At 38.8% G+C, this 24,110-nt stretch overlaps 1 protein-coding gene across 8 annotated transcripts in view; it reads left to right on the plus strand.

The window, feature by feature from the left end:
• The window catches only part of PHLDB2 (pleckstrin homology like domain family B member 2), a 219,377-nt gene that overhangs the window by 120,585 nt on the left and 74,682 nt on the right, over nucleotides 1-24,110 (plus strand). For all 8 annotated transcript variants that reach the window (XM_012810047.2, XM_023517840.1, XM_023517841.1 and 5 more), the window contains one exon: nucleotides 18,289-19,646. In XM_012810047.2, the coding sequence (XP_012665501.1) occupies nucleotides 18,289-19,646 (1,358 nt within the window). The remainder of the gene's footprint in view (nucleotides 1-18,288; nucleotides 19,647-24,110) is intronic.

The following is a 24,110-nucleotide window of genomic DNA, read 5'->3' on the forward strand; positions in this document are numbered from 1 at the left end:
GTGTGTGTGTGTGTGTGTGTGTGTGTGTGAGAGAGAGAGAGAGAGAGAGAGACAATGAAAAAAGCCAAAGGGAAACCAACCTCTACTTTTTTGGTACTTTCTTCAAAGCTCTATTTTGAGGTCTGTAAACAAGGGTTGGTAATAGAATACAATGCAGAAGTAACTATGAAAATGTGATTTCTTTTAAATACTTTTTATTAAAGAGAAGTTGAGGTTATGGCTTTACACGTTAAGGATGACTTGGAAAAACAATGGCTTTGTATATGTCTTCCACCTGGAATACCTGTGCTTTGTAAGTATGTTCAGTCTTGGTGAACTTTAATTGATAATAGTGAAAATGTCACCTATTTGACACAAAAACATCTAAGTGAGGTGCTTTATTTTAAAGCCCTGATATGCATTAAATGAGCAATTATTATCAGTAGGAGGAAGGACGTCGTCTGCTAGGGATATTGACTTATGTATTTTTGGTAGTCAAGACTGGGGCTTGGAAAGTACTACTGGCATCCAGTGGGTAGAGTCTGCCTTCAGTGCTGTTAAACATTCTAGAGTGCACAGGACCCACAAACAATTGCCCATCTCCACACCCTGTGCTACAGTATTACTTTGGGGGCTTATGTTAACAAGATTGGGGATCATAATCTAATCTAGGTCCTCAAGAAACTTTACTGTGTTCTAAGCTTTTTTTGTCTGCAGCAGATTCTTTTGCCCTCGGCATAAAGGGTCCTAATATACCACAGAGGCCAAGGAACTTGTGCTCATTGATAGTTGACTTAAAAACCACAGGATTTTGGAGCAAGGGAGCCTCAGATCACTAAATTTACCCTTTTTATTTTATAGATGTAAAAACTGAGATGCTCAGGGATTAGAGACTGGCGAGGTCTCAAGTGACTTAGGGGCAGACATAGTTGTAGGTACAACCCAGGGTTAATGAATTAGAATACAGATTTAGGCAAATGGGAATTTAAAAAATCCAGAAACAAAACACTAGACCTGACCCTTTGTGGGAGTTTAGAAACACCATTCCCTGTGAAAAAATAAATAAATGCTCTGATAGGGGAGAGCACATGCCTGGGTGCCTTAGCACCAAGAGAGGGATAATTCCCTTGTGTAACCTGTGACACTCTACGCTCACACCATCCTTTCCATGGCAAAGTGGACAACAGATGGTTTCCCAGACATAGCAGATGCTGCTTTTGAATGCTGGTACAAAACAGAACATTTGAGGACTCCTGTCCCTCCCTGCTTCATCAGTTAAGACAGAAGAGTCCATGAATGGGTAAAGTTGTCTCGAACAGTGAGGGAATGAGAGAGGCTTCCAGAGTATAGAAGAAAAAAAGACATCTGGCACATAAAGAAATTACCTTAGATTGTGAAAATTATGGCAGAAATTTATAAGCTAATGAGTGAATGTCTGAGATAAATTCAGTTGCATAGAGGGAGGATTAGGAATATGAAGACAATTAAGCTTGACTACTCTTTGAGCAGGTAAGACAAAATAATTCTGGGCTAAAAGGAACCTTAGAAATCCTCTTATCTGAATCCATTGGCCCCGACCCTTGCACTGAGGCAAGACAGTGGTAGGACCTGAAAGCTAAATGTCCTAAGTCCTGTCCCATTGCACTTTCTTGAACACTCCACACTCTCCACCATTCCATTTGTGTATCTAGTAGAGAAGAAAATGATGGTGATATAAAGCTATTGTTAATTTCCTAGGCGTTTTAATAGCATGGTATTTTTGAATGGTTCTGTTTATCTTTTAGAAAGGAGTTATCTCAGTGAGTTTTTGATTATCAGAAGAGTTGTGCACATATGGCCATATCACTTACAAATGCATGTAATCTCAAATTTACATTACTATAGTTAGCCATTAGGCCCATGATTATGGATTCTAGCTCATTGTCCCAAGTGGTCCTGCCATGCTAGTTATTTTATCTAATCCTGGTGTCTGGGAGGTTCTGACAATATAGGAGGGTTTTCATTATGCCTTTCCTGGAAGAGGTAAAAGCTCTAAATAGCACTGAGGTAGTTTCTTATCATTTTGACAGCTAGCCAATGGGTATGCTTGAAAGCCAAGTAGAGAATTGTATATTTAGAAATGACAAAAGAGTGATAGCTTTTTTAAGCAGTCTGCCCCCTGCAGGTGCTCATCTGGCCATTCTTGCTGCTTTACTTTTTTCAGATGAAGAGAGAGGACACATGGTTATTAAATAAATTAAAAAAATAACTGTTCATTAAAAATATTTATTGGGAATTCATTAATGTGACTCTTGTCTTTTGAAAATAAATGAAACCAAAAAGGGTAGCTCAGACATTCAAATCCCTTCAAAATAAATATGTAGTAAAGTAGAACTTGGTCTCTGTATCATCTGGGAATTTAAATCTTCCACGGGATAATTTGTACATGATTGTTTTCATGATATTTAGAGATTTTTCTTAGACATTGTTGAAAACAAGATTTGTGTTGTATCAGCTTAAAAGGCAAGATTGTTATCCGTAGCAGCTAGTGGCGGATAAGAGAAAGCCACATGTAAAACTCATTTTATTGAGGTGCAAGAAACCTTTGTATTTACTATACAAAGAAAGAGATGAATAAGATATAAAGTAACAGGATAAGTTATATTGAGTTTTTGAGAGGCTTTTTACAAGAGATTTGTTTATTGTATATTGATCAATTTCATTAGCCGAATTGCTTTTCCTTGCTTTACAAATTAAGAGCAAGAAAAAAAAATGCACTGCCAGTGTTTAATATTGTTCCATTAAGCCAGATCAGCCATTTCTTAGGCCTGCTGCTACATCTGGAGTTCAGTGGAAATTGATGTCAGTCATCTTCTTAGATGTGTTTTGTTCACACATTGCATGTGACTTCCCTAGACTGCAGTATTCTTAGGAAATTAACCCATGAAATAGCAAAAAAGCTAAAGGTTACAAGAATTTTCCAAGATTTGTTTCTTGACCATTGTCCTGGTAAAGCACCGGCAGGTAAGAGCAGAGGAAACCCAGCTCCTACATTCTTTAGACCAGTGCACACCCAGTCTGAGTAGAGTTTCACAGCTAAAAGATATTCAGTGGGGACTGGGAAGTGATGTCTGGCTGCCACACTGCTTACATCATTGCAGAAGTAGGTTTTCAAAAAAATATTTTAAGGTTTGTTAGGGAAATTGCAAGCCACGGGAATGCAGACAAAATCTTATTCATGGTGCTAAATCAAATACTGATATTATGTTGCATTAACATAACACTGACCAGGCCTTTTCCCCAGCATGTTATGCAGAAACAATTTACCATGCCTTTGGAATGTCATGGGCAGTAACAGTGCTGGTGAAATCTTTTCCCAGTTAGGTAGCTGTCACCTTATCACTAAAACGTTTCTGTTCTGTGGTTATTTCCATTTCCTGCATTGTGTAACGGGCAATCCTGTTATTTAATCAGTATTTGTGGGGATCCAGAAAGTTGGAGCAAGAAGGACATCTAGTTTACCCTCACCATTTTTACGGGAAAACTTGTGCTAAAACCAGGTGAAGACAGGCAAAGTGACTTGCTCCAGATCTCACTTCTGTCAGGTCGTTGGCAGAACCAGGACGAGGACTGGTCTCCTGACTCATGTCCCTGGCAGCCTGCCTAGTGTTCTTTGTACTAGATTGGCCATTACAATAAAAATGACATCCTAGTGTAACCATTTCCTTTATTAGGTCTTTTGGTCAGAGTTATAAAAACAGCATTGATTAAAATTAAATTAAACTTAGTCAATTGTGTATTGATCTTACTGGTTCAAGTTCTTTTCCCTCTCCTGTCAAGCCATATGTGGTCAAATGTGGTAGTAAAGAAGAGAAAAGTTGTCTTATAACACCCACTTTATATAATCCACTTTTAAGTAACGAAGAAATGGTATCATCATCATTGTTATTTTAAAACCCCATCCACCATACAATGTTTGAGTTAAAAATTATGGCTCAGGAAGATACCTTGTGCTTATGTATTGAGCTTACTTGTGCTCTGGGTATTGCTAGTTCATAAGTATTGGGTAAGAGAATGAGGATTATAGAAAGTATGTGGGTCTGGGGAATGTTACTTTGGGAAAATCATATTACTCTTGTGGGAGTTTATTTCTATCAGTAGTGTAGAATGGACAGAATAGTGAAAAGATCAGAGAGTTTTACTCCCATGGACCCCCTTCAGCTTCCAATTCAAGTCCTCTATAGAGGTGGTTTCAGGGTCAAGAGCAAGCGTCTGTATCTCCCTGAGATCCTCGGGTTGATTTTTCTTGCTCAAAATTATCTTTACATTCAAAAGATCACAGGGTGTTTTCTCCTGGAATATTCCTCTGCTTCAGAAGGGTATCTGAAGTACAGTGCACGTTAGGTACTCACAACCTCCAAGTTAGTTATTCTGTGACTCTCCACTTCTCTGCCTTTATTTTCAGTGAGGTGATCACATCATAGAGGAGGACCCTTCCAGGTTAACAGGGAACTTGGTGAGAATCACCTTAACCTGGGAGTACATTGTACCAATGGTCACGAATATGAAATATTTGGTTTATTTGGAAAAAACATAGAAATTCGTATTTTAAACTAAAACCGTCTTAGTATTCTATGAAGAACTCTTTAACTCTGGTCTCTAACTACATTCAGAGAAGCAGTAACAGAATTTAAAAATGGACAAAGTATGTCAATCTCTTCCTCTGCATAAATATGTAAGGAGTGTGTGTGTGTATGTGTGTGTGTATTTTAACATTTATTTGAGGCTGAAATTCTTTAGGATATGGAGGGTTTGGCAGCTTTTTTTTTTTTAAGAGATGGGGTCTCAGTCTGTCACCCTGCACCCCAGCTGGAGTGCAGAGGGCAGTGACTTGATCATAACTCTCTGCACCTTCTGACTCCTATGCCCAAGAGATCCTCCTACTCAGTCTCCCAAGTATCTGGGACTACAGGCATATGCTGCCATGCTTGGCAAACTTTTTTTCCCATTTCTTTCTCTTTTTTAGAGACTAGGTCTTGCCATGTTGCCCTGCCTCAAGTGAACCTCCTGCCTCAGCTTCCCAAATTGCTGGGATTATAGGTATGAGCCACTATGCTCAGTTTGTCAGTTTTTGTGCGTACTTTTACATCTCAACTAATTAAAGAAATGGTTTTTATTTCTTCAGAAACAACAGGTACCCCCACCTAGCATTATCCTACATGTATGCTGAATATAATGGCCTGCTTACTTAAACTCTTGACAGTGCATTTGTTTTCAGATTTCTGTCAGGTTCTAAAATATTATTAGCTTTGAGGCAACTTAATTCAGTATGATAGAAAGTTAGTATTTCTATACTTAAAAAAAAAAAAAAGCTAGGAACCACTGATATGATTCCATTTTTCTTTGTAAAGTGAGTCACTATAATTTTTAAACGAGAATAGATGCTTTTATTTATTTTGACATACAGAATGCATACTTGTTTTTTAAAAGAATGTCTTATTATGGTGAATTTTAAATGCACATAAAATTTAAAACATACACCAAAAGAATAATACAGTGAAGGCCCATTAACACCCAGGTCAGTAGTTATATACATATGCTAATTTTATTTCATCTGTAGACCACATTTCCCTCCAAAATATAAATTATTATAAAGCATACTCCAAATACCATTATGATTTCATCCATAAATACTTTACAATGTATCTCTAGAGGTTAGGATTTTTTTAAAATATAACTATATCATTATTACACCTTATAAAACCCAGCAGTATCATCTATTTTCCAGTCAGGGATAAATTGTCTCATACATTTAAAAACATTGTTCAGAATAGGATCCCAAACCATGTCCACACTTTGCATTTAATTGGTATGTCTTCTGAATGTCTTTAATCTAGAATAACTCCTCTTTCTTCTTGGTTTTAGTCTCCCCTTGCTGAAGATACTAGTGTGCTCTTCTTTTCTGTAAACTTTTGCCATGTTTTAGAATTAAGTTATTATGTTACTATGATGTTTTTAAACCTGTTTTTCTACTGGGTGCAGTGGTTCATGCCTGTAATCCTAGCACTCTTGGAGGCTGAGGCAGGTGGATCACTTGAGCTTACTAGTTCAAGACCAGCCTGAGCAAGAGCGAGACCCTGTCTCTAAAAAAGCCAGGCATTGTGGTGGGCACCTTTAGTCCCAGCTACTGGGGAGGCTGAGGCAAGAGTATTGCTTGAGTCCAAGAGTTTGAAATTGCTGTGAGCAACCCCAGAGTGACTAAGACTCTGTCTCAAAAACAAAACAAACGAAAAAACACCTGTTTTTCTGCCCCTTGTATTTCTGTAATCAGACAGCAGACTTTTGAACTGTGTTGAACTTAATTTATCATTATACAGCAACCAAAACTTACTGAATTAATATTGCCTCTTCTTGAAATATTGCTATAACTGCTTTAATAGAGAAATGCAAATCAAAACTACTTTGAGATATCATATAACTCCAGTAAGATTAGCCCACATCACAAAATCCCAAAACTAGAGATGTTGGTGTGGATGTGGAGAAAAGGGAACACTTCTACACTGCTGGTGGGAATGCAAACTAATACGCTCCTTTTGGAAAAAATGTTTGGAGAACACTTAGAGATCTAAAAATAGACGTGCCAATTCAATCCTACAATTCCTTTACTAGGTATATATGAAGAAGACCAAAAATCACATTATAACAAAGATATTTGTACCAGAATGTTTATTCCAGCCCAATTCATAATTGCTAAGTCATGGAAGAAGCCCAGGTGCCCCTTGATCCACGAATGGATCAATAAATTGTGGTATATGTACACCATGGAATATTGTGCAGCCTTAAAGAAAGATGGAGACTTTACCTCTTACATGTTTACATGGATGGAGCTGGAACATATTCTTTTTAGCAAAGTATCTCAAGAATGGAAGAAAAAGTATCCAATGTACTCAGCCCTAATATGAAATCAATTTATAGCTTTCTTATGAAAGCTAGAACTCAATTATAGCCCAAGAAGAAAGGGAAAGAGGAGAGAGAGGGGAGGGGAGAGGGGAGGATGGGTGGAGGGAGAGTAATTGGTGGGACCACACCTACAGTGCATCTTACAAGGGTACATGTGAAATTTACTAGGTGTGGAATATAAATGTCTTAACACAATAACTAAGGAAATGCCGTGAAGGCTATGTTAACCAGTTTGATGAAAATATTTCAAATTGTATATAAAACCAGCACATTGTACCACATGATTGCATTAATGTACGCAGCTATGATTTAATAAAAAAATAATAATAGCATAAATGTAAATGTGTATCCAATGAATAAAAGTCATATCTTAATGATTTGGGTGAAAGTCAAGAATTTTGCAACTTTTATTACCCAAACTTTTTCAAAATTGTCTCTGCTTTTTTTCCTCCCTTCCAGCTCTCCCCACTGACTGAAGAGCTATTATAGGAAACATGCCTCCAAATTCCTTGAGTAGTCTGAAGACTATTTTAAAGTTTCTATAAGCTAGTTGTATTGAAGAGATTAGCACAAAAATTTTTAAAATTTTATTACAATTAATAATTTTCCATCTTCACTGAGAGTCTTCTGAGATCCTTTAGAATTCTTATGTAAAGCAATCTCAATGATTTAAAAGCAGTCTCTGATCACCGAGATTGAGATCTCATTTGCAGTAGGGTTATTGCTTTTGATTATAATTACTTTTAGGAACTGTTAGAATACCATCTGGAGTTGCTTTTTTGACAGAGCTTAGACTTCCATATATATAGATAGGGACGGTAGAAGGGAACGGCAGCCTGAGGTTAGACTCCATTATTGTGACAAGAAGAAGCTGAAACTCCTTTTTACTTTCTGTCCCCACTTCTTCCATCTGCATTCAATGTTCTCATTTCCCAGATCACTCTCCACCCCCTCTGGGCTCCTTTCTTCTCTGGTAGCATCATTTGAATCTTTTGTTCTTTCCTTAATAGTCTTCTTTACATGTTCTGGATACTTTCAGAATATCTGTAAGAAAGAATATGATAAAGTAAAAATTCAAAAGAGAAAATAAAGGAAAACCAAGAAGGACACTGTGTAATCAGTGTCCTAGCAGATGGTGTCACATCCACATTCTAGTTCCCAGTGGCCCCGACTTTCCTTCCCAGCCCTGCTGTGTGTCACGCTCAACATCCGGTGAGTCCTGAGAACACTTCTTATTTCTGGGTCTTAAAGAGCCCCCTCTGGAAGTTACAAAAACTTTTGTGTATTTTAGGCTGCTGTGAGCATGTGGACAGCATGTGTCTCTGTGTGTGTCTACACACAGGATTTATGGCTGCCCATTGTAGTAGGCTCAATCTACCATTAAAATAACACTTCTTCCCCTGGAACCGATTTTTTTGGATTTTTTAAAGAGATGAAACATCCTCCTTAGAGATTGTCAACCTACTTACATATATCTAGAGGGCAATAATTATTTCGTTCAAACAAGCAGATCTTTGAATGACAAAGAACATGATGCAAGGAAGAGGAGTTGGAATCCATCTGCTGCTATGTTTATTTGCAAAAAGAACAATATGAGTACTGTGTCTACTAACAAACAAAGTCTTTTCCTCCCTGCACTGGGATTTAAAATCTTGAGTGTGGAGAAAGAATTTAAAGGGACGGGAGGTTAGGAAGTGGGATAAAGGAGTGGGAGAAGAGGAAGTTGTATGGAAATAGCTACTGAGGCATTGGGAAGGGGTTAGGGACATTTGCAAAAACTGTGTGTGGGGGGTATTGGGAGGAGAGAGGATCTGGGTGGGTATTTGCTGAGATGGGGATGTTTGCAGATGGGTATGTGGAGAGGTGAGGCTTGTTTGCAGAAATGGTGGAGGCTGAGGAAGATGTAGGGATGAAAGGAAGTATTTGTAAAGTAGGAGGATCTGTTTGCAGAGGGGCAGCTGAGAAGACTAAGAGATTAACCAAGGATGGTGTTTGAAGGACAGGATGGGGAAAATAGGCTGCTTTGGTACTTGTGAAATGAGAATATTGCCAGAAAAGGAAGTGGCCGTTCCTGAAGCTTCTAATTAACCCCCTCTTCCCCATGTTTTGATGTTGGTTGGGATTAGTGGAGAAAGAGGGACGTTTTCATGTCCATTGTTCTCCATGGTAAAGCTTTAGGATTTGGGATTCAAATAGATTTCTCAGTGTTTCTTTTTCAGTCCTCTAAGAGTGTCCCCTCAGGCCCCATCTGCTGCCATTGGTCACCACAGAACCACCCCCACAGAATTCCTATAAAGAATGGCTCTGCTTCTGAGGGACTGCTGGAAGCTGCTGTCTGAATTCAATTACATTTCCTGAGCACATGCTTTATTCATAACATTGCTGTATTGTAAACATCAGTGCTGAAGGAGATGGGCCAGTGGACCACCAGCGTGCTGGGAGAGCTTAGAACACCAGGCTTCAACCCGTCTGCCATAAAATGTGCACCAGGAGTCAGCATCTCTGCTTCAAGAACCCTTGCAGAGCCTGGGAGTAGACTTAAACATTATTCTAGAGTGGAAATAGGAGTTTTGAAATTATCTTTCCTGGATTTGCTTCTGTAAAATCTAAATCCCTTCCATTTTCCAAGGAATATAAGATGATTCCTACTTTTCTATCACTTGCTCTTGCAGGCCCCCTTTGGTTAATTCCTGCTTTATCCGGTGATGCTAACCAGTATCTCTGCCCAGCAACATAAAAAGACAAGCAACAGCAACATGCCAGATAAGTTAGGAATCTGTCAGACGCACTTGTTATAAGTTACCTGAACTTTTAAGCCCCTCTCCTCTAACACAGTACAGCACAGCACCACCACCGTTTTGTCTGAGTTTATTTCTTTGATTTTAAAATTTTGTTTCTCTGGTGTGTTTTCATTGTTTTGAAACCAAGATCCCTACAGCCAACAGTGTCATGCCTTCACTGTTGGTGCTTTATAATCCCAGAGGGATCAGCTTCGCTGTGGTGTCACCTGGTCTAAGGGGAGCCAGAGAATTACGCTTTAATAAAACAAATACCAGAATTGTACCAAAGAGAAAAGAATCTCCCAAGAAACTTTTAAAAATAATCCCCGAGATTGGCTTTTCAAGGAATTCTTTTCTCTAGGAAAAAAGTACTGGGACTTTCTGTGGTACGTTTGGAGATCTCTTCATGACTTCTGGAGTTTTCTGATTGACAGTGACATGATACGCATTTCAGGTGATAAAATAACAAGAGCACTGGGGGGATTAAATTTATGGATTGGAAAGTAAACACAGACGTTTCAACGCACATTAACTGCTTTCCTGTTTAGACTTCCCAGGGTTGTCTTTTCTCTCAGATGGGCAGCAGATGCGTCCCTCCCTTCTCCAGGCCCCTCTGTGGACATGTGTGTAACAATGCATGGAGCCATTAAAGCCCTCGGGACTATTTTCCCTCCACAGTAACAGAATGCAGGGATCTTACAATTTCACTGAGACCCCTTTTTTGTTTACATAAAATATGCAGGAAACTCAAAATAAACACATCAGCGTAGATCAAGAAGACAGGCTATATAAACCTTGGCATCTTCTGGGCCTCCCTCCTCCCTTACACATGTTAGCACAGACCTCCCCACGTCCCTCCCTCCTGTAGTCACCTTGGCAGTGCCTCTTGCCATGCTCTCCTTCACCTGCCCCAGCCTACTTGCCTTGCAGTGGGGTTTCTGATTCATTCTGACCGCAATCACATGCCGCCCTCCCTCCTTCACTGCCTGAGGAAATAAACCCCAACTCTGTCCTGTATTTTTACCCACCTGCCTCTCTACTCTTGTTGCCCCCACCCTAGCCCTCATTCAATATAACCAGCATACATTGCTGGTTACTGGCTTATGTTTCTTAGGGATTTCCCATTTCTAGGACTGTGCCTAGGGGCATCTAAAGTGAAAGGGGCATTCTGGAAGCAGGCAGGGAGAAAGGTATCATGAGCTGTTGAGAATCTGTCTGATTCTCTGCCTTTTGCTTTGAATTGATATGTGGGATTAAGAGATACCACACTGAGACCAAATGGGCATTCAGCTATGGTAGGTAAACTGAGCTTTGGAAAAATGAGCAAATTCCATATTTGTACCTGATGATGCGTCTTTAAATGTACAACCTTTTACACATCCCTACTAGGCCCAATAAGATTGAACTGAAAAATTGGGCTGTCCCTTTAAATTTTCTCTGGGATGTCCTTCCATCTCAATCATCTGTAACTTCCTCTACAAATATGTATGGTCCAGAAGTATTGCATGACTGTTTCTCAGATGTGGTTTATTATTTGCAAATGTCCTGCTTGTTTCTTTCTTGATCTCTTTTCTTGGCTGAAAAGAGATCGTAAAGCTGATCTCTTTTCAGCCAATATTTCTCTGGAATATTTGTGTTATATTTTGTTTGGCCACCCAGTCTGCCTCAGTAATTATACTTTTTTGATTTTTAAAAAGAGTGTGTGTGGGGAGAATGGAGGGTGAGAGAAGTAAGGGAATCCTATGGGATAGTAGTTTAATACTCTGTAGTTTTATAGCCCCCCAAAAGAGGGGACAGGGAGTAGAACCTTCGTAATTGACCACCTTACTACATTGACTGCCTCCTTAACTTGACCAGATTTTCATAGACCAGACATGCACCATACATATTCAATGGAATTTCCTTATGTTGATCAGTTTGTTACAGTCCCTTGGGTGGTCAATTTACAGAGGTTCTACTGTTCTGCATTCAGGGGGTTAAGTAACATTTGCAACCTGCAAACAGGTTCAAATATATTAATACATCTCATTTAAAATAACATCTGTATCTTAACGCAGCTGACTCAAAAGTTAAACTTTTAAGTATCCATTTTGGCATGAGGTGTTAAGCTGTGCTGTTGAAATAAATATTTAAAATACAGAGTTTGGGCTTGGTGCTTAGCTTCTAACTTTTGTGTAATGACATCTACACTGGCCTGCCTTTTGGATTGCTGTGTCTGCACACCATAAGAACACCTTTTCTATTTCCTGTTTTGTATATATTACCTTCAACTCAAGTCTTTCCTACTAACTGGCATTAATTCTTTTCTTGTCTGTCTAAGATCTCATAGATTTTTTTTAAATCTTTGCTTAAAATATCCTAAGTATTTAAAGGATTTTTGTTCAGGTTAAACAGCTGTTAGGAGAAGCTTGTGGCTTGGATCCAGGAGGGTTTATCATACGGTACTGGGTTGGTGGAGCTGGAAAAGGACTTAGATAAATAATTGTAAGAGAGAAATGCAGAGTTATTAAATATGGGTCATCCCAGGAAAGCTACAACTCTAGATTATTAAAAACTAAAATATCAAAAATAACTTGATTTTTTCCTATACAGTTTTTAAAAATTATATCAGAGGCAGGATGCTTGCTAAACACCACACCCAAACAGTGGTTTGACCTAAGATGGATGTGGAATTTGGTTTGTATCTCTGAACTCACCAAGTTTCAGGTGTGGAAGTGGCTTTATGCTGTCATTGGATAATACTTATCAGTTTCCCTTTCCTTCAGTGGGCTTCTTTGCCATTTCTTTTCCTGGTCACCTCCTAGGACTGCCACTGTCCCTGGGTTAGCCCCATTCCATGATCCTTTACCAATCTGTCAGTCAGTCTCCCTATTAAGATGTGTACAGCCATTACTTGTTCACAGGTATGTCTTTCCCTTTAGATTATAAACTGCACAGGGAGGAAAGGGTTTCTTTTACAATGTATCTTCTACTTCCTAGCTCAGAGTCTGGTAGACACTTAGTGAAGATTAGCTTCTCCTCCTCCTGTCCTTTTGGAGTGTGATTTCTTCTGGTTGGTTGTTGCTGCTTCTGTTCTTGTTTTGGAGAAGAGTACATTGAGGAGTCAAGGAAAGATACAGGCTTGTATTAGAGAGGCACCTGTGGAAATGCTGAGACGTGATCAGATTCAGAATGCTTTAAGGACAACGTTGACAGGATTTGCTGATGGATAAAGTGAGGAAGGAGGGCTAGAGATAGAGGAGATCAATTATGACTTCCACTATGTTGGCTTGAGAACTTGCATGCCCAGTTGAACCTTGAACAACTAGAGGGTTAAGGGGGTCATCCCCTGTCCCCACTTAGTGGAAAATCTCAAACTTTTGACTTGCCAAAAAGTACTGATTGCTTCCTGTTAACTAGAAGCCCTACTCATGACATAAACAGTCAGTCAACATGTTTTGTATGTTATATGCATTATGTACTGTATTCTTACAATAAAATAAGTTAGAAAAAAGAAAATGTTATTAGAAAATCAAAGAAGACAATATATTTACTATTCATTAAGTGGAAGTGGATCATCATAATGTCTTCATTCTTTTTTTCTTGACATTGCATGGGCTGAAAAAATCAGGAAGAGGAAGGGTTAGTATTGCCGTCTCCAGGGTGACCAGGTAGAGGGAGTGTAATGAATGGGAGGCAGGAGAGGCAGGCACACGAGTTTTGACTTCATGGAAATGAATTATAATTTCTGTCTGAACTTTTTGCTTTTCACTTCACTAAAAATGTTTCTGTATGGTAGCAGTCCTTCTGCTACTGTTTGCTTCAGTTTCAGTGCCTACCAGCCACATGCACCAGGGTGGCGGTTTCAAACCCAGCCTGAGCCAGCTAAACAACAATGACAACTGCAATAAAAAAATAGCCACGTGTTGTGGTGGGCACCTATAGTCCCAGCTACATGGGAGGCTGAGGCAACAGAATCGCTTAAGCCCAAGAGTTTGAGGTTGCTGTAAGCTGTGACGCCATGGCACTCTACTGAGGGCAACATAGTGAGACTCTGTCTCAAAAAAAAAAGAAGAAATCAAAAGTGTTGAATGACTGAAACCCACTGCCAGGTTGTCTGATGTCAGTTTGTTTCCTGGCCCTGATCTTCTGTGTCATCTTCCTCTTTGGGGCTGGTTCAGAATCACTCATCTCCATAGAGTCATCTTCTGTTAATTCCTCTGGAGTGGTCTCTACCAGCTCTTGAATTTCTCTAAGAAGCATATCTTGAAACCCTTTACCCTTTACCTTTATTTTTTTTCCTTTTTAAACCATATCCACAATCTCATGATTTCCTTGATTGGTGTTGTATAAATACTATAAAATCACGCACAACATCTGGACACAGTTTTCTCCAGCAGGGATGTATTATTCTAGGTTTGATCATTTTCACAACTTTTTTTTAAATGATGATGGTATTGTCAATCAGATGATCCTCCAAACCTTCATGATGTCCCCTCTATTGGGGTGCTTGGCTATAGCATTGACATTCCTTTCCATAGAGTACTATGGGTAATGCGTCTTAAAGGTCCTTATGTCCCTCGAGCCAGAGGATAAATTAGAGACATTGTGTTTGGAGACAAGTAGTCTTTGGTATTGAACTCATGGGGTTCTGAGTGACCAACGGCATTACATGATATCAAAAGAACTTTGAAAGGAAGTCCTTTACTGGCAAGGTACTTACTGACTCAAGGACAACACACTGATGGAACCAACCAGAAAAACTTTCTTGTTGTCCAGGCCTTCGTGTTTTATAACCAGAAGACTGGCAGCTGGTGTTTATCTTTTCCCTTCAAGTCTTGGGGTTTAGCAACTTTGTGGATAAAGACAATCCTGATCATGAACTTCACTGTATTTGCACAAAATAGTAGAGTTAGAGTCTCCCTTCCTGCCTTAAATCCTAGTGCACACTTCACTTTTCCTTACTAATCAGTGTCCTTTGTGGCATTTTTTTCTCTAAAATAGGACACTTTTGCCTTCATTTGTCCAGGCAGATCTCCTTTGTCCTCAATCATTTTCTTAGTGGCTTCTGGGTACCCATCTGCTGCTTCTTGGTCAGCAAAATCTGCTTCTCATATTATTTTGACCTTTTTTTAGGCCAAACCTCTTTCTGAAATTATCAAACCATCCTTCCCTGTCGTGAATGTCTCCAGCTTGCAATCCTTCATATCTTTTTGCTTTAAGTATTCATATAAGGACTTCTTTTCTCAAATCTGATGAATCTAGAATCATACTTAGAACCCACATAAAAGCTGCATGTTCAATATGAGATTAAAAAAGCATTGTACAAAAAGTGTGAAGTTTTCATGCCTGTTGGCATACAGGCAGTGGTAACTTAACAAATTTCCTTTTTCCTTCTTATAGTGGTCTTTATGCTGGATTTGTTTATCTTGAAATGGTGGACATTGGAAGATGCAGGCTCAATCCATAGTACATACTAAGTAACTCAACTTTTTCTTGTAGGATTTACTCTGTTTCTTGAAACCACTTCCAGTATCTCTAGGGGCAGTTGGTATGGATCCCATTGTGTGATGTTCAAGGCTATTACTGTACAACATTATTGACTAGTTATTATGGCACTAATGTTAAGGCCACAATATTGCACTAAACATGATGAAAATACATGAGAGCTAATTAAGAGATCACTTTTTACCGTACTAGGCAATTTGCTGGAGAGACAAACTGTTCACACGGAGATGGTTATCTTCACTATGTTTTAAGTAGATACTTGCAGTACTTGAGCTCACCTTAATAGCAACAGGAGGTGGCTATGAAATTATTACAGTAATATAGTGGGGAATACAGTTAATTTTATGCAATTATATTTTGACACTACATCCTTACGTTTGTTTACATTTTTCCCTCCTGTGAATAGCATCATGTATAGTCTGTGAATGTGTACATTTTGATATCTTTTAGCTTCTTATATTTTTATGGTGTATATTTTTATGGTAGAAAATGATAGACTAGCATCTATATATATTTTATGTATTCATGACATACTTAATTTTTTCTTAATTTTTTGATATTTCTAAGCCACTGAGCTTGTGAATTTTTTCAAATTGTCACAAATAACCAAAAAATTTTCAGTACATTTATTTACAAAAGTTTTTATCAGAGTGGACTTATATAGCTCAAACCCATGTTGTTCAAGGGTAAACTGTTTAATGAAACTGCACTCCCTGTGTGTGTCATGTACACAGATCTACCTGTGTGTGTGTAATCCATGTGCATGAGCAAGGACTCTACATAAAAAAACTGTACTCCTTTTAAAATTTACTTAAAAAGGCGAGTGTGGTGGCTTACGCCTATAATCCTAGCACTCTGGGAGGCCGAGGCAGGTGGATGGATTTTCTAAGCTCAGATGTTCGAGGCCAGCCTGAGCAAGAGTTAGACCCTGTCTCCAAAAACAAAAAAAGGAGAGAATCACTTGAGCCCAGAGTTTGGGGTTGCTGTGAGCTATGACGCCATGGCACCTACCCAGGGCAACTGAGTGAGACTGTGTCTCAAAAAAAAAAAAGAGTTTACTTAAAATTATATGAATGTACTTTTTATGCTACAAAGTGTACTTCCAAATATGATTTTAAATGGTTATGTACTAATCTCTCATATAATGTATATAGCTTATTCATTTTTTCCCTTATTTTGAAGAATTTGTTACAATAAATAAGACTATAATGTCCTTAGGATCCATCTATTTCCTTATTTCTCAATTCTGAAATATCTAACTTAAGAAAATTAGCCAACTTTTGCTGGAATTTCAATACAGCAAGCTAAACAAAGGTGAAGTTAATTTGGAATAGAAAGGGCCAAGATTAGGAGTCATTTTAGTTCCAGTCCTCCCAGGGGACCTGGGGAGCTATGGCTCATACCACACTAGCGTTGCTTTCAAGGTCGGATTTAGCAGCAGTGGACATGCTAAGAAGGGAGACATTTGTCTTGGGGGCAGAGAGGACACTGTCCCTGAGGGATGAAAGACTTGGCAAGAGCTAGATGGCAGGACCAGATGCCAGCTGCGGGAATGAAGAACCTCAATTTTCTTCGAGGTGTACTTAAAAAAATAAATTATGCTTGTATCCATCTAGGCAGGGCTTTGGATTGAATGGTAAGAAACCCAACCATGGTAGAGTATTTTGGAGGATGCTGGACCTTTATAGGCAGTTGTGTATTTAACCCATAACAAGAAGGTAAGCAGCCAGGCTATTTCTTGACCCTAGCAGAAAGCAGTTTTTTGTGAGTCTGCCTGAATTTGCCCAGAGAGTCTGTGGGGCTGAACAAGGTGATTAAAGGCCCTTATCCGTGGCTGGGAGTGAGTGAGGAAGAGTGTGATGAAAATTAAAAACTTATGTTCATTGAGTTTCTTACCTATGGTATAGTGGGAATCTCAAGTGGGGGTGTAGTACATAGAAGTACTAGGCATAACCTTCTTCCTTAAACTCATGGACTAGTTACAGAGACAACCACATTATGTAACTGATTACAAACTATAGATGATAGTGTTCATATAGAGATCAGAGATGAAATAATGAGTGTCTGAGGTGCATCAGGGTTTGAGGACAGTTTTAGTGGTGCATGAGTTCAATGAGATTGTTTAAGTTGTGTTTTCTCTTTGCTTATAATCTAAGGAAAATCTTCTTATCAGTTAGAAATAAAAGCCTTCTTGTTTGCTGTGATAGTTTACAATTCAAAGACATGGCCCCTAAACAAAACTTTAATTTCTTAGGTTAATGTTGTTCAAACTGGGGTCCAAAGCAAGTTCTTATGGGTCTATATATTTTCTTAAAAATTGGAATTGTGAAAGCTAGAATTCTAATCTGTACCTGAAAGAAGTGGTATGTTCTGATAGGTACCCAATAGGGAGAAGGGTGTTTCTGCTAGAGAAGAGGTTTTAATATAAAGGATGATATTTGTGTACCAGGAAATTTTAAGGATACAACAGTTTCATATTTTTAAATTCACCATCCTGACCACGTGGCAATAAATTGGGCAACACCTTTTCCTCTATCATTAATGGCCTCTTTCTGCTGAGTCCAGAAGCCTTAAGTCTTCTTGTTGAGAAGGTAACTCCCAGACCCCTTAGTGAACAGGGTCTAACAAAATTTTTTGTTTGCCAAAATGTAAATTTTGTTTCCTTAGGACTTTATTTCCTAGCGGTTAATGATTCTAATAGAGGTAAAAGGTCTATTGCATTGTCCCTTTGGACATTTGTTAGGCACTCAGGAAGGAGATGGTCTTCCAAGGAGTCGAACACTAAAGGGAAATTGTTTTTTTCTCTAGCATAATTTTGCACCTTGACCTGGTTGGGGATTTGTTTCTTTCAAATATCACTGCTATCCTCTTGAGTAATTTGTACTCTTTTGTACAGTAAACTTTCTAGATCAGTGGTCTTTAGCTTCTTCAACTTGAAGTACAGTTTTAATATATTTAAGAGTAAAATAGAGTAAAATAGAGTTTGTGTTTGTGAGTTGCACGAGGTTAGACAGCAGGGTTATTTGCCTAGAGGCAGGCCTGACAAGGGGCTGTTCTTTTTAAATCTTTTTTAAGTAAAACTGTCTCTTTTATTCCTTTACAGATTCCAGCGAGATCATGGCAGAGCACAGCCACACACAAAAGCAGCTGGATTTACAAAATGGTAGCTTAGAGGAAGATATTGGGGTGCCTGCTCTTGAGGACGATTCTTCTCAAAACATGATGGAGAGCCCAAGCCCGAAGAAATACTCTTCCAGTCTTAGATTTAAAGCCAATGGAGATTATTCTGGCTCCTATTTAACCCTCTCACAACCTGTGCCTGCTAAAAGAAGTCCTTCTCCTTTGGGAACTGGTATCAGAAATAGCCCCTCCTTGGCCAAAATCCAGGGAGGCAAGCAGTTCTCTTGTGATGGAACTGACAAAACTATTTCCATAAAACCTCCCACTCCGTTACTCAGCACTGCACCCTCCCTCAGCGGATACCCCCTTGGGAGAGTGGACTTTGATCCTTACTCTGGCCGGGATGGTGAAAGGGCCTTGAGGCTCTCAGAGAAGCCTCCCTATTCCAAATACAGCTCAAGGAATAAATCACATGACAATGTCTACTTTCTTGGAGGCCTGGAAGGTCGAAAGGCATCTGGCTCACTCCTGACCATGTGGAATGGAGGTTCTCTGAGTGATGCTGGCTCCTTTCCTGTCAGCAGATCGGGAGCAGCAAGTATGCCTTCAAGCCCAAAGCAAGCTAGGAAAATGAACATTCAGGACAACCTGACACTTCAGCCCAGGTTGACTAGACACAAAGAGCTAGCACCTGAAAACATGAGCGTAAGAACTAGGAAGTACTCGGGCAGTGGCCTGAGTCACATGGGAGCCTACAGCCGATCCCTTCCCAGGCTGTACAAAGCCACAGAGAACCAGCTGACACCTCTCAGCTTGCCTCCAAGAAACTCTCTGGGCAATTCCAAAAGAACAAAACTTGGGGAAAAGGATCTACCTCATAGCTTAATAGACAATGACAATTACCTTAATTTTTCTTCTTTAAGCTCAGGGGCTTTACCTTATAAATCCTCTGCCTCTGAAGGCAATCCTTATGTAAGTTCCACCGTCAGTGTCCCTGCCAGTCCCCGAGTGGCTCGAAAGATGCTTCTGGCTTCCACTTCCTCTTGCGCTTCTGATGACTTTGACAGGGCTTCATACTCAGGCTCGGGGACAAGTCCAAGTCATTCATTTCTTCCCGGAGAGCCAGACAGAGTGTTTGCAGCCAGAAGGAACTTCTCTTGCGGATCTGTGGAGTTTGATGAGGCTGATTTGGACAGCCTCAGACAGGCCTCAGGCACGCCTCAGCCTGTCCTGCGGGAACGGAAGAGCAGCATTAGCTCCATTTCAGGACGTGATGACCTGATGGATTATCACCGGCGGCAGAGGGAGGAAAGACTCAGGGAGCAGGAGATGGAGCGATTGGTAATTTTCATCTGTTGACCTCACTGTTTCATTGACCAGAACCCACAGGGTAGCCTTGGAGACAGACTCTAAGGATGACGTAGGGGCATAGACTTTCCATGTGCACCAGCCACTACTCTTCCTTCCTAGATACTCTTCTGCTATTCCTCCTCTTCCTCGATCACTATTATTAGGCACATGTAGGTATTTTGGAGGCCTACAGGAATTTAACTACAGTTCTCACATTATAAATTCTTGGGAAGGCTCACAAATGTAGTTGTTAATTTTACTGAATTTCTTACAAGTCTTACAAATTTTATCTTTTAAGACTATGAGGAAATGGTGACTGGTGTTATTTATATCATTAAATTTGCATTTGTATGGTTGTGCTAGAAGTAGATGGTGAAATCATGACTATTGGGAATTAGATAGCAAATTTGTTTTAACACCAAATTGCCTGGAAAGTTGAAGGCTTTTCCATGGTGGTCAACCTTTCTGCCACATTTCCTAAAGTTTATTGAGTTGTCTTTCTCCATTTAAAATGAATTTATGCTTATTCTGGAAAAATAAGACAGTAAGAGACATCCCTTGGGAGTCCCGTTCATGAATGAGAACAAACAATTGCATTTTTTCATTTTCTTCTAAGCACAGAATTTTTTCTTTTACAATGAGTATGTCAGAGATTATTTTGATTCATTAATGATTGATTCATGATTTCCTTAATGCGAAAAGCCTCAGATGGCAAAGCTGGTTTACAAAAGTACAAGATTATCAAAAATATTTTATTTACTAAAAAAAAAAGTATGGCAGAATAAGATTTTTGAATCACATGCAAAACTAGTTAATGCCCTACAGGACAAAAAATTATAACCTTTGGCTTATGGTGGATGGAAACCATTTGCATCTTTGTAGGACAGAAAACGTTTGGTATTTTAGAGCAAGAATAATTTGCATCACTCATAATTTTTGATAAGTTGATGTCTGTTCTTACAGAGCTTTCAAATGTCCTGACCAATAATAATGAATGAAAACAGATATGCAATACCCCTAGAAAATTAGATATTCCTTGGATAGGTCAGTTATATGGTCTGTCCGTATGAGATTCCCCTTTGTTAACATAAATAGTCTATAAAGAGATTATTCATGGTCACAAAATGGCATTGTGTTTTGGCTTGATTCATTGACATAAATTCAGGAGAACTTTAAATTAGTATATAAAAGCTTTTTTGTATGTGAACAGAAAATACAGTGCTATATTGTGCTGGGTAAGTATTATTAACAAGGTCAGAGAATTAACTTCTAAATAGATAATGTCTTAAGGACTCTAGGAGAGCCTTTTCAATGGCTTCCATCGCTCTAGAGATCTTTCTTTAAATGCATGCTCCTTTTTACTCTTTTATTCCAAGGACAGTGGGCAACTCAAGAAATTCACCTTCTCTGGGTTCCAGCTTTAGTGTTAAATGCTGGCAAATTCTCTGTCCTCCTGATCCTCTAAAACTGCTAAGCTTTTTAGCAATCCAAGAAGTGACCTTTACTACCTGTAAGACTAAGCTTGTGGAAGTCACAAACAGACTCAACTTTTGGGGAGAGCTTTGTGGGTATTGCTCTAAATACAAAGTTATAAGCCCTTGTCCTTAAAAGTGGGCTTGTCACACCTAATGGGGGCATATAAAATGCAACACTCTAGGCTTGGCCTTGGTATAGTCGGTCTGATTATATCCCAGTCAAAGGGAAAACATATTCGCAATTTTAATTGTTTTTAAACTTTTAGTCATGAAACAACTTCTCAAGGGATGACAGATTCTGATTTAGCTGGCTAGTATGGTCTCATTCTTGTCTATGCAATGTCAGCTCAGAAGCCTCTATCTGAAGGTCTATTCTTTGAAGTATCAGGGCTTAAGAGTACCTCATAAAGTCCTTTGCACAAGCCTCTGAAGCTGTCTTTCTTTGGTAAAGACATATTGTAGTCTGTAGGCAAATGCAAAAGATACGTAGAGACTACATGGTAAAGGTACAGTAAGCATAAGTGCTATTGTAAACAGGATCAGCAGGATGGAGAGGTAAAATCCTTTATTAGGGTATAAGACGTTAATCTTATTTAATCAGTATTTCCCTTGAGGGTAAGAACATCTTACAGAGAGTAAGGGCATTGAAATATTGGGGGCCTTTCTGTAAAGCACACAATCTTTGAAAATTATTTGTAATAATCTCTTACCTGTACAAAATGATCCTCAGGAAGCCTGAGCTTCTCATTAGATTTGACAAATTTTCTTACAGAATTTTTGATGGGGATGGGCTACTTAAAACTAAGGGCAGTAATAAGTGAGTGTAATTATTTCTAGCATCTTTCTTTTTGTAAGGCTAAAGAATAAATCTTTGTAATTACCCAGAGGTAGTTCAAATATAAGGTATCTTGGAAAATGATTTTTTTTCTGAATTTGGGGTCTGTCTGATCTGGAGAAGGCAGATGAATCAAATGTGAATCAGGGAAGACTGATTGACTAATATGGGATTGTAGATCCTGGGGAACAGTGAATGTTTGTAGTTTGACTATTAATAACGTGACAATAGATTGTTTTATGATAAATAAGAAATCTTAAAGCATTCAGAATGGTGAACCCTTTTATTTTAAATATGTAGAAACTTGTCTTAATTAGCATAAAGCCCAAAAAATTCCTCTTGTGAAATACTAAACTCTGTTCTGAGCAGATTATGTAGAAGGATAACTTTTACTATCTTTTGAAAGCATAGGCTAATTTTTCCAAGATTGCTCTGTCATTAGTAGAGATTACTGCATTTTAGTTTCACATTAACAGGGTGCTTGTCATACATTACATTACATTTTATTTTATTTTACTTTATTTGGAAATTGTATTCAGTATACATATACAGAACATAATTACTCTTGGTTTAAAAAGGTTTGTCACAATTATATTTCAGTTTAGTTAAGCATAAATTTTATATTTGTCTTAATCTTAATGAAGTATCTTAGTAAAATAATGTAAGACATTTAAGAAGTTCAGATAAACTAGTCTCTTTATTATTTCTTTGTTAGAAAACAAATCCAACTCTTTTAAAAATTGAAATTACACTTGAATTATATTATGCACTGATAAAACAAGGAAAATATATATGCCATGTTTCCCTGAAAATAAGACACTGTCTTATATTTATTTTTTCTCAAGAAGACACACTAGGGCTTATTTTCAGGGGATATCTTATTTTTATTAAGTGTAATACGACAATCTACATTTATTTAAATACAGTTAAGTCATCTTCTTCTGGAAACTTGACAGGAGGAGCAGACCTTGTTGGTGAGGCTGGCACTAGTGATGTGTGAACTCCTTTCCCCTAGCCATTCACAAGTGCACAATAGGATGCCTGCAACCATGGTTACCACAAGTGCACCTGTGCAAGTGCGAACTGCTCAGAGAAAGGAGCTGTGGCAGATGAAAGGTATTCCAGTCTTCCTTACCGCTCTGCGCGGAAATGCATGGCGTGGCTATGCAGATACGCTGCATCGCCATGCCCATCACTAGGTCTGATTGTCAGGGTAGGGCTTATATTTAACAAATGCATAGAAATCCTGTTAGGGCTTATTTTGGGGGTAGGGCTTATTTTTGGGGAAACATGGTAGCTGTTTTTTAAACCAGATTATCAAAACAATCTGATATGTGTAAGGATTCACTTTATGCAAATTTGGGGAAAATTCTTCTGAGTCAATAGTTTTGAGGAAAAAGATCTTTTTTTTTTTTTTTTAAAAAAAGGACACATTTAAAGCTTTAGAATTTCACCTGATTTTGGTATTTGGGGAATGTTAGATTGATTAAATACTTGTTAGTCTCTCTGAACCAATCAGAACAGCAGAACGCCTCTGTATTAATTTATTATCCTCAGGAGGCAGAAAAATATTTCACCTATAGATGATGAATTTTTCTCTCAGAGACAGACAAAGAACTTATAGCCCAAGTCCCACAGCTTCAACTATACAGCAGAGATAAACACTGGAACACAAAATCTAACTCCTCCAGATCTCCAAAGACTGACTTCCTTGCCATTGGTCAAAAAATATTTTCTGGATCTGAATGCATAAATAGAAAAACAAACTCATTACAGACAGCAAACCCAACAGTCACGTTCTCTGTCATCACTCACCTGACCAAGGCTAGATTTCATTGCTGCGTGACAGGGCACCCAGTGGTCAGACTGCAAAACCAGATTGTGGTCCCTGCTGTCACCACTGGGGATAACTGTCAGTTGTTTGTGCAAACTGAAACCCTAGTCCAACTTGGCCAGAGGTCAAAAACAAACACAAAAGCACAGAGTCAGTAAAATAAAAACTGCAGAGAATGGTGAACCACTGAAGGTAGAGCACCACTGCCATTTGGGTTTTACTCCAAGATCGAAGATGTGCCGTGTCCCCAGCCCATCAGGCAGACTTCAGGGGCAGTACAGTTTAATCACCTCTGCCGGGTGAGTCACTTG

Source organism: Otolemur garnettii, unplaced genomic scaffold (assembly GCF_000181295.1).
Source record: "Otolemur garnettii isolate 467f Iridium unplaced genomic scaffold, OtoGar3 scaffold00122, whole genome shotgun sequence".
Taxonomy (NCBI): domain Eukaryota; kingdom Metazoa; phylum Chordata; class Mammalia; order Primates; family Galagidae; genus Otolemur; species Otolemur garnettii.